This window comes from Ursus maritimus, unplaced genomic scaffold, assembly GCF_017311325.1.
Source record: "Ursus maritimus isolate PB19 unplaced genomic scaffold, ASM1731132v1 scaffold_9, whole genome shotgun sequence".
In the NCBI taxonomy this organism is placed as follows: Eukaryota; Metazoa; Chordata; class Mammalia; order Carnivora; family Ursidae; genus Ursus; species Ursus maritimus.
The window spans coordinates 44551748-44568907 of NW_024427107.1; the positions used below are offsets into that span (position 1 = coordinate 44551748).

Consider the following 17160-nt stretch of genomic DNA (forward strand, 5'->3'; position numbering starts at 1 on the left):
CTTAAGAAATTAGGCATGGTTATGAATACTGTCTAAGAAATGGTCCTTTAAAATTCACTGGAATAAGAAATTGGGGGACATGGGAAAGAATAGAAGACTGTGAGTTACCGTTGGCAATCCCTTTACTTAGAGACTGTATACCAGTTGGGATGCTTTGGGTTGTAAATGACAGAGAATCCAACCTAAGTGATCTAAGCAGTCTCATGGAGGTGAAAAGCTCGGGACTGGTGCTATTCCTGGGCGTGGCACTCTCCCTTCTGTGTTACATAGCTTCAGCCTCAGAGCCCACACGGTTGCTGCCAGCAGCTCCACTGCCTTCATTTTCTTAACTTCAAAGCCAGGGAGCAAGAGGAAAGGTCACTTTCCCAAAAGTATTGCTGTACCTCATTGGTTTTCATTGAATCTCATGCTCATCCCCAAGCCAAATCAAACTCCAGGGAGTATCAAACATGAAAATCAAAGTCTGGCAAGTTCCCAGCCCTACAAGCCTACTTGCCGGCAAAGCAGCCCTTGGGTTCTATTATTGCAGAAATAAAGCTGTAGTTGGAACAGTGCCAGCCTCAATTGTAAGGTCTCTGTATCTCAAATACATTGTGCCTCCTCCTGGCCTCCTCACCACACACCTGAATCTGACTGCCTCTTGCAGGCTCCCAGGTGTTGGTCTGAACATTAGCTTCCTATTTCTGGGCCGTTTTTCTGAGATGACAGTCCTGACCTCTATCTTTATTCGCCCAAGAATTCTAGTTATCCCATTCTCTCTACCCAAGCAAAAAAGAACAGGATTTGTATGACCGCAGTGAAGTGTTCATGTGTTTAACAGTGTATGCGGTGACACAGAAGCTGTCAATATTTCTATTGTAATAATTCAAGTTTAGACATTTTTCTCGCATCCTTCCTCACCCGAGACAATAAATACTTCTAATTGTGTAACTTGGGGGAATTAAGAAAAGCCTTCCATCAACCCTACTTAAGTTCTTTGAGAAGAGATAGGCACTTTCTGAGGAATATATATAAGCTATAATGATGTAAATTTTGTCATTCCAGTACTAGTGTTTTTTTCTTAAGCAAAACCTCAGAAACTAATTTAGATAGTACAATATCAATATTTTGAGTAGTTCCTCCATAGTAGAAATATCTAGTAAGTTCCAAATTCTGTATGTATTGTTACTTCTACAAAGATTTTATCATATGCTTACAAATATCTTTGTATAAATGAAAGTTGTTATAGAGTGAGAAAGGTCCTCTCCTTCATCGTATGCTCCAGACAAAATGTTGTCAAGCCCATTCTTAACAAGACTCCTAGAGATAAATATTAGCCCTTTTTTTAATAGTCTTTTCTTTGATAATTACCTTTGCTCCCATGAATTTGTCCTTTATGTCTGCCTTAGTTCTGCTTTAATTTTCACCACTTCGAAGTGATATTTTTGGGATGATTAGAAGTCAGCACATTAGAAGGGGTATTCGGCAGGTTTCTCACTGTCATAGGAGATACAAATAAGGAAAGGGAGAAGGCTAGAAACAGCTCTGTGGTGCTGGATTAGAACCAGAGGTATCAGTGTGAATTCATGATTTTTAATATATGTTCTGGTGGTTAGGGAAAGAAATATAGACGTGTGTGTCACCATGGGCGGTATATATACATGGGCTTCTTAGCCCTCTCTGCTGAGACAGCCTAGAAGCAGTGACACCCTAGTAGCAATGAGCATACCTGCCACCCATTTTGTTTTCTAGATACCATTCTTCAGCAAAAGAAACCCTTTTTGGAGAAATGGATGATGCCATAGATGAGATGGGAAAAAAATACAAGATAAGCCTAAAAGAGATGGCCAGAAAAGTAAAGAAGTTCTCAAAAAATGATGGGGGTATATCTAAAGGACACAGGACCCAACTTGCAGGGGTTCTCAATGCCCAGAGCTGGTTCAATTGAAGTGACAAAGTAAATGATAATATTAGATTTAACCCATAAAAGAAAATAAATACCCGTTAGTCCATACTAATACAAATAAATAATTGAACTGATAAATGGAGGGTAGAAAGGACAGCTCTTTTTAACCACAGAATGCTAATTAATAAATGTAGAAGAATAAGAAAAATGGAAAATCAACATGATCACATACCACAGTAATAATCATTGCAGGCAAGAAACATTGATGTTTGCTAAAACATTAGCAGGTGAAAGTTTGATGTAAAAGAGGATACTTACATGACCTTCATATATCTCCCCCACAAGATATTTGTTATTTTCAAAAGAAGAAATAGCAATTTTACAGTAGCAAAACCTGGCAGACACCACTTTAGCCATGTGATCAGAGTTAATATTGCCAGTAGCAGAACAGCAATATCACATACCCCAATATACGATACACTGAGAAGGGCATCACTTCCCTGGGTTCTTGCCAAAAATGTATAACTTCATTCTAATGAGAAAACATCAGATAAACTCAAAATGAGAGACATTCTGCAAAATAATTGGCCTGGACTCTTCAAGAGCATCAAGGTCATTAAAGACAAAGAAAGCTGGAGGATCTGTCACGGATTAAAGGAGACTAAGGAGACCTGACGGCTAAATGCAGTGGGGATTCTACTATGGATCCTGGACCATCAAAAGGATATTAGTGAGGAAAATGGCAAAAATCTACATGAGATCTGTAGATTACTTACTAGTATGATATCAATGTTGATTACCTGATTTCAGTATTTCTGCTACGGTTACATAGCTAGGTGAGAGGTAAATGGTATATGGGAGCTCTGTATATTTTTGCAAGTTTTAGGTGATTCTAACATCAATTCAAAATAAAAAGGGTTTTGTGTGATTTCTTTTAGGGGAGGGGGGCTTGGAATGGATGGTTTCTAAGGTCTCCTCCATCCGACCTTATTATCCTATGACATGGTAATGCAAAATGAAGAATGGCAAAGATTTAAGCACTTTTCTGTTCTGTCTGTCAGTTAAAAAATATGTTGGGACAGATGAAAATAGGATCAGATTTTATACTGGCAATTCAGTTTTCTGGGATATATCCTGAAGAGCTACTGTCGTGCCCAGTACTATACTGAATAAGATGGTCTTTGCCTCCGGGATGGTCAGTCTACTAAAGCTTGAAAATGATGTGGTCTACATTTCAGTCATTTAGCTTACCAAAGTCTCTCTTCCTTGATGTTTTAAAATAATGGAGATGGGTAGAATGATCTAGAAATTAAGTCTTGGAATAAGAGGACAAGAGCCCCCAAAGTGGGCCCTGGGATTTTTTTAATCTGGATGTCTGGCGAGGTAATGATAAACTTTAAATGAGATAAGCAACCTGGAAGTCCTTTGGTATTAGACATTTCGTGTATGAGGAACCAAAAGAATATTCACATTAAGATTACTAGTGGATAGGGGCGCCTGGGTAGCGCAGTCGTTAAAGCGTCTGCCTTCGGCTCAGGGCGTGATCCTGGTGTACCGGGATCGAGTCCCACATCGGGCTCCTCTGCTATGAGCCTGCTTCTTCCTCTCCCACTCCCCCTGCTGTGTTCCCTCTCTCGCTGGCTGTCTCTCTCTGTCAAATAAATAAATAAAATCTTAAAAAGATTACTAGTGGATAGAGCAGAATGAAGATACATGTATTGCAGAATAAAGGGAAATGTAATTCTAACATTCCCTTAATACTCACTTGCTGGATGACTGTACTGAATCAAGCCTATGCTTTCAAAATCCAATTAATGGAGATGATTTTTTATTAGACATTTGGGGACCTGTTTCTTTTTTTTTTTTCTGTTTTATTTATTTTCTTTAAGCGAGGTGTAGTTGTGAATCAAGAAAGTTGTATAAATGAAATAGAAGTCTTAGTGCCATAATTTAGTTGAAAAAAATTATGAAACTGATTTCTACCATCCTAATTTTTAACAAAAGTCTTAGCCCTAACTTACATGGGTGTGAAGTCTTCCGTGGAAGATCAGAAGGTATGTATCTTATTTCTGCAGTAGAAGCATACAACCTATATGAAGTTTTCAAGTCTCCACAGAATTGAAAAGTCAATATGTGGGTACTGTACTTTGAAACATGTATACTATGGGCCTAAGGTGTTTTTTAATCTTTCATCTCTTTTAAGGATCAAATATCATTAGAAAAATAAGCCATGGGCATTACAAACGTGGTCTGGTGAAATTCAATATTCACAATGACAATTCAGAATATGAGCTCCTTGGGGGAAAGTTAACCCACCACTCTAACTTTGCATCCAAATATCTTAAAGTGTGCTGTTGGTTTTATGAAAAGGTTTTGATCTACACTTCTAGTTTAAGTTCAAAAGAAAACCTACATTTTAAAGTGTATTCCTTTTCTGGGTATATTTACTTTGAACTATAGCATATAGTTTTTCTCATAAATCTAACCTGCCACTATCTGTTTTTAAGACTTTGTAAACTTCAAGTGGTTATGATGTGTGAAGTTTGGATTAAACTAAAATTTTTAGAAAACACATGTTATATATTTTGATTGTTTTGAATTTTAACATGGGCCGGTCAAAAACTTGAGTGTCTAGCAAAGTAATATACTATACTCTGCTACAATAAGAAATCACCAAAAATTGCCCTTTCCCATCATGTTAACATAGACAAATGAAGCAGCTGTTCTGATTCTTAATGTAGTTGTTTGAAAAACTGGCACAATTTAATGAAAATGTCTCTACTCATAAAACTTAAAATGCTCACACATGGAAAAAGTCATAATGTTTTGGCAAATATTTCTTTGTTAGGAATGTGAATGAGGCGTACCTGCTTCAAAACTATAATTCTATATAAGTGGCATAAAACTGTGGGAGAAAGCCAACTGAAAAAGAAGACTCTGAAAAAGGGTGAATTAATGCTCTAAAAATACAGGTAGTTCTTGCTTAAATGTACTTTTTTGACAAGGAATAATTATAACATATACCCCTCTCCTTTTTCCCCCCCAGGCGTAATTCTTGGGTCATCATTTCTACTCAGCGTAAATGATTTTCTGCTTAAAACAAGTCTCAAAGAAAGAAGTCGGATTCTGATAGGACCGTGTTGTGCTACTGCCAATCTGGAAGCTAAGTGGTGTAAACACAGTGGCAATCCAGGCCCAGAACAGTCCGTACCAAAAATATCCATTGATTTAAGAGGAGGTCTGCTACAGGTCTGTGGGGGTTGGCCACATTTTTCCCATAAGTTTTTTTTCCCATAGCCTTTGTTCATTTTTTGATATGGTGAGATAAATCCCGATATGGTGAGAAAGAGTATTATCAGATTGATCTCTTACCAAGCTTTTCTAACAGCTTTATTGAGATACAATTCACATACCATACAATTCACCTAAATAAAGTGTACAATTCAGTGGTTTCTTAGTATATTCATGAAGTTGTGTGCTCATCACTACAATCCATTTTAGAACATTCACACACACACACTCTCAAAACCCTGTACCCATTAACATTCATTCCCCATTACCCTCTAATCCTCTCTCTAGGTCTAGGCAACTACTAATCCACTTTCTGACTCTGTGTAAATGGAATCATATAATCTGTGGTCTTTTGTGACTGCCTTCTTTCACTTAGCATCGTAATTCAAGCAAGGTTCATCCGTATTGTAGTGGGTGCCAATACTTTGTTCCTTTGTTCCTATCTATCTATCATCTATCTATCTATCTATCTATCTATCTATCTATCTATCTATCATCTATCTATCTATCATCTATCTATCTATCATCTATCTATCTATCTATCATCTATCTATCTATCTATCATCTATCTATCTATCTATCATCTATCTATTTAACAGAGAGAGGACAGAGGGGGAGAGAGAGAGAGTGCACAAGCAGGGGAAGCAGCAGGCAGAGGGAGAGGGAGAAACAGGCTCCCCACTGAGCAGAAAGCCTGACACAGGGCTTGATTCCAGGACCCCGGGATCATGACCCGAGCCAAAGGCAGACGCTTAACCGACTGAGCTACCCAGGCTCAGTACACTTTGTTCCTTTTAATGAGCCAAATAATGTTTCATTGTGTGGCCCTATCACATTTATCTATTTATCAGTTGATGGACATTTGGATTCTTTCCACTTTGGGGTATTATGAATGATGCTGCTAGGAGCATTTGTGTACAAGCTCTTGTGTGGACATACGTTTGTTTTCATTTCTCTTGGATATGTGACTAGGAGTGGAACTGCTCGGTCATTAAACTTTTTTCTAATTATAGACTTTTTTAGTTACAAAGTAGTCAACTTGTCTCAAGCACAGTGTCATCAGCAATATATAAGAACCATTTGCCCGTGGCAGGTTCTTTAGATATTGTAACACCTGATGATTAACACTTGACATATAATCAATTGCAGCCTTTTATGCATTTGATTTATAGCCATGTGTGGTCTGTATGAGGGTATTCAACTTATTTCTTGGTAACTTTCCATTTGGATAGATTTTAATGTATTCTTTATATGATTTGATGTCCCTCAAGTTTGACGTAAATCCAAAAATCTTGAGAAATTCATAATTACAGAAAATGGAAATGACTAATTTGTTAATAATTGAGGCATATTATATATGAATTTCTTGTTTTCATTTAAAAGTTCTGTTGTCTTGACTTTTTCACCAGTTTTCTTACTGATGGGGAGCTAGATGTGGAAGGAGTCTAATAACTTTCTGCTTTGTATTTCTTTGGAGATGTTCAGCATCTATCAGAAATCTTCATGTATTTAACAATAAGCATGGGATTTTATGGTGTTTTATCAACAATATTAAGTGTATTACCATTTTCCCAAGACAGCAAAGTAACTCCTCATTAAAATCAACAGTAAGACAAAAACATAGTATATTATCTCTATATTATAAACTCACTGTCTCTTGACAACTTAAAGCCTAGAGCACAGTGTTCAACTCCCCAGCTTGACTTTTCACATATCTCTGTTTTTCAGGATCCAATAAAACAAGATTGATGAGAACACGGTAGACTTAGTATCACATCTCTTACCTTTATTTCTATTGCCTTCATTCCAGAAAGCAGGACCCAAACTTAGGTTTAAAATTTACCCACAGGAATTCGGATTATTGTTTTCTACATCTTTATATTTTTTCTCTTTTCTGTGTTAATCTGGTTCTCTTAGAAATAACGGTTGTATTGCCTTTATCCAATATATACAGACAAGTATAACATTATTTACATTTTGAGTCCTCTGACATTAATCATTATTACCCACTGGTCATACTTCTGTTATGGACTAGTACTCTTCACATACAGAAAAAAGAAAATTTGATCCTTTATTAGAGGAAACACCAAGGCCTTTGTTCTGAAACTCCACTGTGCCTCCTCTATGGTTGATTATCAGGGGCTGTGGAATACTGTATGTTGGCACATTCTCCGTAAGCACGGAAGTTGGAAGCCTTCTCCTCTTTTTCTCTGAAGAGTAAAAGTGCAAAGAAAGGAACCTTATAATTAAGAGGTGTTTGTTTAATCTCATGACAAAATGAGGGAAGCTATCCCACAAGGTTAATATTATTCTTTTATTAACATTTTGGCCTAGAGGATCTTCATTGCCTTCTCTCAGACTGTTACAGGTATTGTTTTCTCACTTAGCTAACTCATAAACATTACCTCGCACTAACATAATTTCATTGGTAATTTACCTTTGAAAATCGATTGTTATTCACAAAACATGTGATGTAATTGATTTTCTCATTTTTATATATTTATTCAAGTAATAGAATTTCATCCCATAGGTCAATTATTTAGAAACTATAGTTAAGTTTTTGTCAATAATTAAATTGAATGTAATTATGGTCTTGCATTAATTCAAGTATGATTGTGCCTAATTATCTTTATGATATGTTTGTATTTAAAAGCCACTAAAATTTTTCATATGATTCTTAAAGGTTTTCTGGGGTCAAGAACATTTGAATTGTTTAGTTCTTCTGCATGAATTACTCAGTGGATACCTTAGCAAGGAGGGAAATTTTGAAGTGCAAGTTCCCAAAGCAGTGCCACAAATGCCATCTCCTATAGAAAAGAACCAGATGTTTAAAAGTGAACAAAGTTCAGATGACCTACGGACGGGCCTATTCCAGTACATACGAGATGCTGGTAAGTAGCAACAGCTGCAGTATGAGAGAGACTGTTAACTGCACGTTCACTAAATAACACATCAAAATCACTTGAAAAGTACATTAATACCTACCTGCAGTACAAAAATAGTACATTACTATTCAGTCTCTCTGAAGGGAAAATTCTTAATTTGTTCCTGTCTCAAACCATATAAAAATGGCCAACCAGCTTCTTTACATTCTTATCTTTTATCCTCATAACGTTCTCTTTCTGTAATAAATCAACATGTTCCCTTTCAAAAGCATGCAGTTAATTATTTTTTCATTTAACAGAACCTTTGAAAATGCCTGGTGTCTATGAGGTCTTGTTTTACAATGAAACTGAAGATAGCTCGGGGATGATGTTATGGAGATACCCAGAACCTAGAGTGCTCACCCTCGTACGGATAACCCCTGTGCCCTTCAACACCACAGAGGATCCAGATATTAGCACGGCAGACCTTGGCGATATGCTGCAGGTAGGTAGTGACTGTTCATTTTAAATAAAAGCATTGTGGGAAAATGCTGATTACATACTAGGAAAAAAGATTAGACGGACACCTGGGTGGCTTAGTTAAGCATCTGCCTTCGGCTCAGGTCATGATCCCGGGGTCCTGGGATCGAGTCCTGCATCGGGCTCCTTGCTCAGTGGGGAGCCTGCTTCTCCCGCTGCCTGCTGCTCCCCCTGCTTGTGCACATGCTTTCTCTCTCTCCGACAAACAAAATCTTTAAAAATAATAATAATTTAAAAAAAGATTAGAGCAATCTATTTTTCCCATCAGTAGTATCAGAGAGAAATACACACAACTATACATATATATGTATATGTATGCATACATACATATGTATACACACCCACAAAACAGAAATTTTAAAATAGGGAATAATGTAATTCAGATTCGTGATTCATGGCAATTTTGAGAGTTCTCAATTCTACTCTCAGCCCTTTTATAGGAGGTTATGTTACATGTTCTCTGAATGTAATGGGACCGGTGACACATTTTTCGAATCCCTACCATGTGCTCACACTCTTCAGCATTTCTAGAACTGCTTCATGAAATAAAATATGTCCACATAAGGCCAGAATGGATGACTCATTTTTCATCTTTGTTTCCAGAGCTGAGAATGGTCTTGGGCGTGAGGTGGCTGATAGGAAAACTGTCTAACCAGTGGTCATATTCCATATAACTTTGTGAAAGTTTGTTTTTGTCATTTCCCTGAGTTTAATGTAAATGTCATTGAGGGTATCACTGCATTATCATTCTACTTATCAATAGTCTACAGATGTGAATTTCGCCAAAAATTTGTTTTCCTCTTAGTTTTCCACCTATCACTAGATCACACAACCATCTACTTAGAACAGTGAGATTGCTCTTTCCCTGACTCCCCACATCTAATGCATCGACAAGTCCTGTCAGTTCTGCCCCCAAAATATGTCCCTCTTCCATCTACTTCCCTCTTTTTACTGGCACAACTGGAGTCCAGGCTGCCACCTGCCTGTTCCCTGCTACCTATCAGTAGCTTCCTGATTGGTCTCAACAATTCCATTCTTGACTCCCTGCAATGCATTTTCCAAACAGCAGCTAAAGTGGTCTTGTAGATCAGGTCACATCACTCTTCTAGCTTAGAACCTGTTGGTGCCTTCCTCTACTTCTTAGAACAAAATTCAACCATCTTGCTATGGCCTATAAGGACCTGTGATATGTGCCCTGCCCACCTCGCTGACTTGGTCTCTTGCCAGTCTCCCCATTCCTTACTATACTCCAGCCATACTGGTTGAGCATACCATTTGAGAGTCATTTCGCTTGCTCTGGTCTCCAACTTTGTCAGTCAGGTACCAGCTCAAATGTCCTGTCATGGCTGGTTCACTACCACTTCTTTGTTGTAAATTACATTGCCTTGTTTTACTTTCATCATAGCTCGTATTGCTATTTAGAATTATCGTATGCATTATTTATTTACTTGCTCATGGTCTTACTCTCTCTACTATTAGAAAATAAGCTCCTTGGGGATCCCTGGGTAGCTCAGTCGGTTAAGCATCCAACTCTTGATTTCGGCTCAGGTCATGATCCGAGGGTCCCGGAATCAAGCCCCGCACTGGGCTCTGTGCTCTGCAGGGAGTCTGCTTGGTTCTTCTCTCTTTTCCTCTCCCTCTGCCCCTTCCTTCCACTCATGCACACTCTCTCTCCCTCCCTGTCTCTCTAAAATAAATAAATAAATCTAAAAAAAATAAAAAGACAAGAAAAGAAGCTCCTTGTATTTCTTGATCACTTTTATCCAGCCCTTGGTACATAGAGATATTCACCAGGTTTTCCTTTTCTTTTCTTTTCTTTTCTTTTCTTTTCTTTTCTTTTCTTTTTCTTTTCTAGAGAGGGAGGGTAAGGAGGAGGAAGAGAGAATCTTAAGCAGGCTCCATGCCCAGCGGGGAGCCCAACATGGGGCTCGATCTCACAACCCTGATATCACGACCTGAGCCAAAATCAAGAGTCGGATGCTTAACCAACTAAGTCACCCAGATGCCCTCCCAATTTTTTTTAATGAGTGCTCTGTACTTATTTTTTTTAAGACTTATTTATTTTAGAGAGAGAGAACATGGGGGAGAGGGGCAAAGGGAGAGAGAGTCTTAAGCAGACTCCATGCTGAATCCAGTTTGAATCCAAAATTCATATTAACATATTAGCATATTAACATTACATATTCTTATTTAATTCTTGTTTAAATTTCTGATTCTGATGTATTTAGTCAGATGTTCACCTGAATTGATAACAATAAAATGCGTCATCATTTTGTCAAGTGAACTTGAGTGTATGGAACTATTCGATTTGCCCGGATGTCAGCAGTCTTTATTTTTTTTTAATGCTTTTTTATTATATTATGTTAGTCGCCATACAGTACATCCCCGAGCAGTCTTTAATTCGATTATTTTTTTTCTTGTGTTGAGAATTTTTAAAATCTGCTCTCTTAGCAACTCTCCTTTGATTCTTTAAGTCCTTAGATGTTTCCCCTCCTATTAAGATCATATTCATGATTACCTTCTCTACCAGCATTCTTAGATTATTTTCGCTAAGTAAAATAGCAATATTTTTTAATACTAGTGCCTTATTAGACTTGCCCAAATGCAAAATATCTTTAGTATGTTCAGTAAAAATGAAAATACTTCTATATCAAAATTTCAGCATCATGTAAGGGCTTCTTCCTAACTGCTTTTTGGGTTCATATTTATAACTAGATGTTAACTAACATAAGTCTGATAACTATTAGTCATAGTATTATGCCAGTTGTATTAAATAAGGCACTTGAGATAGTACATTCACTGGTGACATGTTCTTTATCTTCTCACTGACGTTGGAGAGGCAGAAGAGCATTCTGGTTAAGAGGATAAATTCTAGCCAGAACGCTAGATATCACCTTAGACAAGTAACTTAATCTCTCAGCCTTGGGTTTTTTGTTTTGCTTTTTTTTTTCCATCAATAAAATGAGGCTATTAATAATGTGATGATTATAGGAAGGAATGTTTGAAAGACACATTGAACAATGCCTGGCACACAGCGTGTTCTATGTAATATTTAAGTGTGAGTACTACCCATTACTACCATGGTGACCGTTGTCAAAAGTCTTTTCATCGAATAGAAGCATAGGCTAGACCAGAGAGAGTGGGGATTGGTGATTCTACAGACCAGCTAGAGTAGACCTGAAGAGCTGGGACAGTCCCAGGGTCTAGACAGTGGATTTGTCACAAAAGCAAAGCACCGCATGAAGGAAGCCTGGCAGGGGGCAACAAGCAAAGAGTTGGTATCAGAGAGGTTTCACATCTTATTGAAGAGATAGGAACTGAGTTGTGGGCAGACTTCAAAGACAGGGACGCTGGTCTGAGAAGTAAGAGAGGCTTGACCTCCTGTCAGTTGAAAGGAAGAGCTTGATCCCAGTAGTAAGAATGCCCAGAATCAACAACTGGCATAGAAGAATACAGCAGGACTGGCAGAAGGTTGCCATGCTGCTGAGCTCCTGGTCTGATGCTTATGTTGCCCTGACGAGAAGCAGAATTTGACCCAAGGGTTGGGGTGAGCCTCATTGGTAGAAATAACTCTCTGGGTTGCAGTCTTAGAACTGGACAAACTATTTTGTTTCCTGGGAGCTTCTGTTGAGAACAGAAAGTATGTTGCATGAATCACAGCTTTGATTCGCTATGACAGCTTTTTCCTTGAGCACTTGCAGTGCCAGACCTTGGGCTTGCTTTTGGGGATTCAGCTCCTCAACTGAACGCTGGAGTTAATGTTATTTACCTTTCAGAGACGTTACAAGAATTGAGTGAAATATTACAGCTAAAACAAATAAATGCCTTACACATAGTGAGCTTTCAATAAATGTTCATTTCTTTCCCTCCACTCCTCCTTTACAAGCAAATGTCTGGACCACTAAAAGACCCTTCTAAATAGAATTTCAGCCTTCAGTCTCTCTTCCTTCAAGCTATCCTACTAAGTTCTTCAAGGAACAGGTGGATTGTATCAATTCCTTGACAAAAGCTTTCAATGATTCTGTCACCCTCGTAGACTGACCTTGAGGGCCCTGCGTAATAACCTCCCCACCCGGCTTTACCTTTCACTCCTTTACATATGACCTACCCTCTAGTCAAAGTGGCCTGTTCAGCATTTACCAAAGCTGCTAGTGACAGCCCACTTCCATACCACCCCCTCTTCATTTGACTCTCCCCTTTCTCTGCTGAAATCCTACCCACACTTCCAAATGGCCCATATGCCCTCAACTCCATGAAGCCTTACCTGGATGCCATCTCCACACATATTACCTACCCCCTTCCTTTGTAGTACTGTAACACTCCAGAGCACCACTTTTATGCTATTTCTTACCTTATTCCTCACATTTTAATTGTGTATTCATATCTTGTCTCCTAGATTGTAGGTTTCCAAAGGCAATGATTGTATCAAACCTGTCATTATGTCCCTTATAGTGTCCACTGCCCTGGAGATGCTCAATATAACAGATGGATGAATGAATGCATGAATGTCCGTGTTTCTATTTTGTATTATTCAAAAGTATTACACTGTTTGTCATAATTTTATGGGGCTATTGAATGAGTTTTGGTTTTCCAAACTGAATTATGTTAAGATGCATGGTGTTATGCTTCACTGGTATTATCTACCATAAACACACAGTCTAATGTCATTACATTACATAGGCTTTTGGTTAGATCATTGCATATACTGCCAAGCCCACTGCCCCCTAGACAGAGGCTAGTCCTTAAATACAAAGATAAGTTAATCTCTTTGGTTTCAGTCCTAAAAACAGAATGAAGTTTGGTTGACTTTTTTCTTGAGGACCGTTTAGTTCATAAAAAACTGACCTTATAGAGTTCACTTATACAGAACTCTCAGATTTGTCTGTTTATGTATCTTTCCGTGATTGGTAATGACATTCATAAACAGGCTCCCCATATGAGTTTATGGAATTTATTTTGCAATTGTAATGAAAAATATGAAAAACATGTTTATAATATTAAATCAAACTAACCGTAGGTTCTGCATAAAGACCCTGAAATTAATGTTCACAGAAAGCAAAAGGAGCTTATTTTAAGGTCAGTTTATAATTTTATCATGCTAAATTTTAAGTATTAGCAATATACTTAGGTATCAATAAAATTACAACTTGTAGGGTAGAATAATGCCATCAACCTAGAAGGAATGTTGTATCATTTTAAATAAGCTGAAATGTCAGAATTTCTGGCACTGTATCTTGCACATTCTAAGTTTTCCTTTCCTTATCCTGTTGTGCACACAGCCTACTCGGGATTCAATTTTGGAAATACACATGTACCCAGATTGTAAAATTTTAATCCATTTTAATTCTCACATAGGTCTGTCATGGTACTTGTTCTTACTCTCTCAATACTGCATTATTCTTGTTTCATATTTTTTTCATTTATGTGTTGCACTAAATTTTTAGATATCTTCATTTGGTATGTGAGAATAGGCCAAACTAAATATCATCTTTCCTCAAAGATCGTTAAGAGGATAAAGCTTGAGCATTACAATTCAAAACAAATACTAAGGGGGTGGGATCACTGAAGCAATTTAAACAGAAGGGAAGCAAAGTTAAAGGAGCAAATTGGAAGATAGTTTGGCATCCATAACGTACGATGTGGATTAAAGGAAAAGCTGTAAAAGCTAAAGTCAGGAATTCCTCTAATGTAAGAAACATCTAGGGTGTACATAAAATTCCTTGTGTTAAAGTCAGAGAAGGATGGGACACCTGGGTGGTTTAGTCAGTGAAGCGTCTGCCTTCTGCTCAGCTCCTGGGATCAAGCCCCGCATTGGGCTCCCTGCACTGTGGGGAGCCTGCTTCTCTCTCTTCCTCCACCTGTCGCTTTACCTACTTGTGCTCCTTCTCTCTCTTTCTCTCTCTCTCTGTCAAATAAATAAAATCTTAAGAAAAAAAAAGTCAAAGGAGAAGGAAAGAAAATGTTTAAGTAACTTGAGGAAAAGTTAACACAGGTTCACAAAAGTTTACACCAAAAAAATTAAATAGATACTTAGATTCAGATCTGTCCCTTCAGAAAATGTGAATACAATTAACCAAGTGAGATAAACATCTCTGTCATTTTTATTTCCACTTCATAGCATTTCTCCCCAACAAAGAATTATTTGGTATCTTCTCAATCTAGTGTAGAATGCTACAGTGTATAGACAGTGAGGATATAAAGAGATTGATCTGTCCCTACTCTTACAAGGTTTATAATCTACTTGAAAAAAGAGGGCATAATTGCATATGCAAACTCAAAAGATAGAATAGCTAAATATAAAGATAGATCCACATATTTATACAGGAAGAATCATGTAATTTGGGGGAATTCTGACATCTGAAAGCAAACCGAATTAATTGGGAACAAAAGAATTAATTTGTGACAAAAGCTGTCTGATTTCATAGCACTTTCTCAGTTAAAAAGTCATTTTCAAGCTTGAGAATTTAGTGCAGAATTCTTATATGAACAAAACATGACTAGAGTCCATAAACGATATCTTCACAAGGATAACAGGAAGAAAAAGGACAAAAGCAAGCTGTGTCATTTGTTTATTTCTGGTGGAGAAGGAGAACAGTAAGCCAAAGAAATCAGTGCACTCATGTAGGGTTCATTTTTGTTTATTCAGTTCAAAAGTCAGGGAAATTAGTTTTTAAAGTAACACTAATATGATTATAAAAATCAAAGTGAAACCACATTGGAAGAATAATGAAGAAAAAATTACATCCTTGGAAACCAAGGAGAATCTAAATGGTTGAGATCATGGTTATTTTTGCTCCAATGTGTTATGATCATCTCTGTGTTTTACACCCAGAACTGTGCTAGATGCTTTGCATAATAACCTCAGTAAATCTCATTTTATTCTGTGAGGTGTGCATTATACCCACTTTATAAGTGAGGAAACTGAGGCCAAGAGAAGTTAACTTGTATTGAATTATAAAACTTAAAAATGGGAGAGCCAGATTTTTCTCCCAGGTCTTTCTGACTCTAAACCTATGTTTTTGATCCTATTTGTAAAACACTGGGCTAATAATATCGTAGGTGATACATTCAGTTGATAGAGAGCTAGCTACTCTGTTGAGAAACGTGGAAAGAAGGAGAATAAAATTATCCTTTTACTTTAGACTATTAAAGCATGAAATCATGCTTTATCAAATACAAAATAATAAATCAAATATACAAAATAACCTTAAATAAATAAAAGGACTCCTAGACACACAAGATGGATTGGCTATTAAGACATCTAAAGAAAAAATGTTTCCTTCAGAAGGAAAACTGGTCAGCTCCAGAGGCCTAGGAAGGTCACGGAAGCATTTGTTGGCAGAAGCTCTCCTGGCAGCATCCAAAGAAATGGTGCCCAAGCGTCTGGTTCACCTGGTAGCTAAATCCCCTTTATGGAGACGAATATAGCAGCTGTCAGATCTCTGTGTCTAACATTCAAATCATCTAACCACCCAAACAACCTTCTACAACTTTGGCTCCCGATGCTCTCTGTCTACAGAGAGAGTATCATACGTTGTTCAGGCCAGCATCAGTATCCAGGCTGCTTGGCGGTTATACATCTCATGGTAAATTAATAACTTGGCATCTGGTTTATATATCAGTCTCTAGTGAACTTTGTTGCATGACTCAGCATTCCTAAATCTAGTCAGTGCTAGGACACCATGGAAATTTGCTGAGACTGCAAGGCCAATGGACAGATCTTGAATCATGGCGAATCCATCATGCTGAGTACCCTCTTGCAGCTACCTGCCTTCCCAGCATGCTGGTCTTTCCCAGATGACATCTCTGTTGTGCATTGTGTCACAAACCTTTCCAAACAAAATTCTACTCTCACTACCGTGAAGAGTTGTGAGAAGTAGGTATGAAGTGTGTAAAGCACCCAGCCTTACATAGCTCAGAGCTTAGTAGATTATTATTACAACACACAGCAAATGGTAGCTGTTCTCAGTATCATCATTATCATCATCGTCATCATATCAATTGATCAAAGAACCTGGACCCTACTGTGTTAGACCAAGAAAGCCCTGTTTTCTGAGAAAGACTTTTTTTGGATTTATAGCCTGTCAGTGTCATAACTGTTGTTAGGAATGCTGGCTGTGCCTGTGATTAATAGCCTGCTTGCACTGACAGAGAATGGTTGCTGTAAGAGGCACTACCTTCCCAAAGCTGCATGGTCAGGCCCTCGGAGCTAGTATGTCAGGCCACAGTCCTCCAGGTTGCAGGTAGCAGAAACCCCACTGAAGCTGACTTAAAGAAAAATGGGGGGATCTAGTATCAAGATACAGTGGGGAGCCCTAGAGGCCAAGGGCAGCAGGGCCTCTCAAAGGACGCAGCCAGGAATGGAAGATAGGAACCCAGGGGAGTATTTACACACTATCACTTTTCTCCGCTTCTTTCCCTATGTTTGCTTCATTCTTCCTTTTCAACAAGCTAGCTTTTCTCCTGTTTCTCAGGCCACCTGGTAGTCTCCCCACAATTCCCAGAGTCCAACTCCCAGAGTCACATTTACAAGTCCAACCTCCGGTCCACTTCCACATTCCTCATCCACCTAGAGGGGTG

At 38.1% G+C, this 17160-nt stretch overlaps 1 protein-coding gene across 1 annotated transcript in view; it reads left to right on the forward strand.

The window, feature by feature from the left end:
* VPS13B (vacuolar protein sorting 13 homolog B) overlaps positions 1-17160 on the forward strand; it is a 759954-nt gene that overhangs the window by 607496 nt on the left and 135298 nt on the right. Inside the window, exons 37-39 of the mRNA XM_040625596.1 lie at positions 4932-5134; positions 7860-8067; positions 8361-8545. Coding sequence (XP_040481530.1) covers positions 4932-5134; positions 7860-8067; positions 8361-8545 — 596 coding nt within the window. The remainder of the gene's footprint in view (positions 1-4931; positions 5135-7859; positions 8068-8360; positions 8546-17160) is intronic.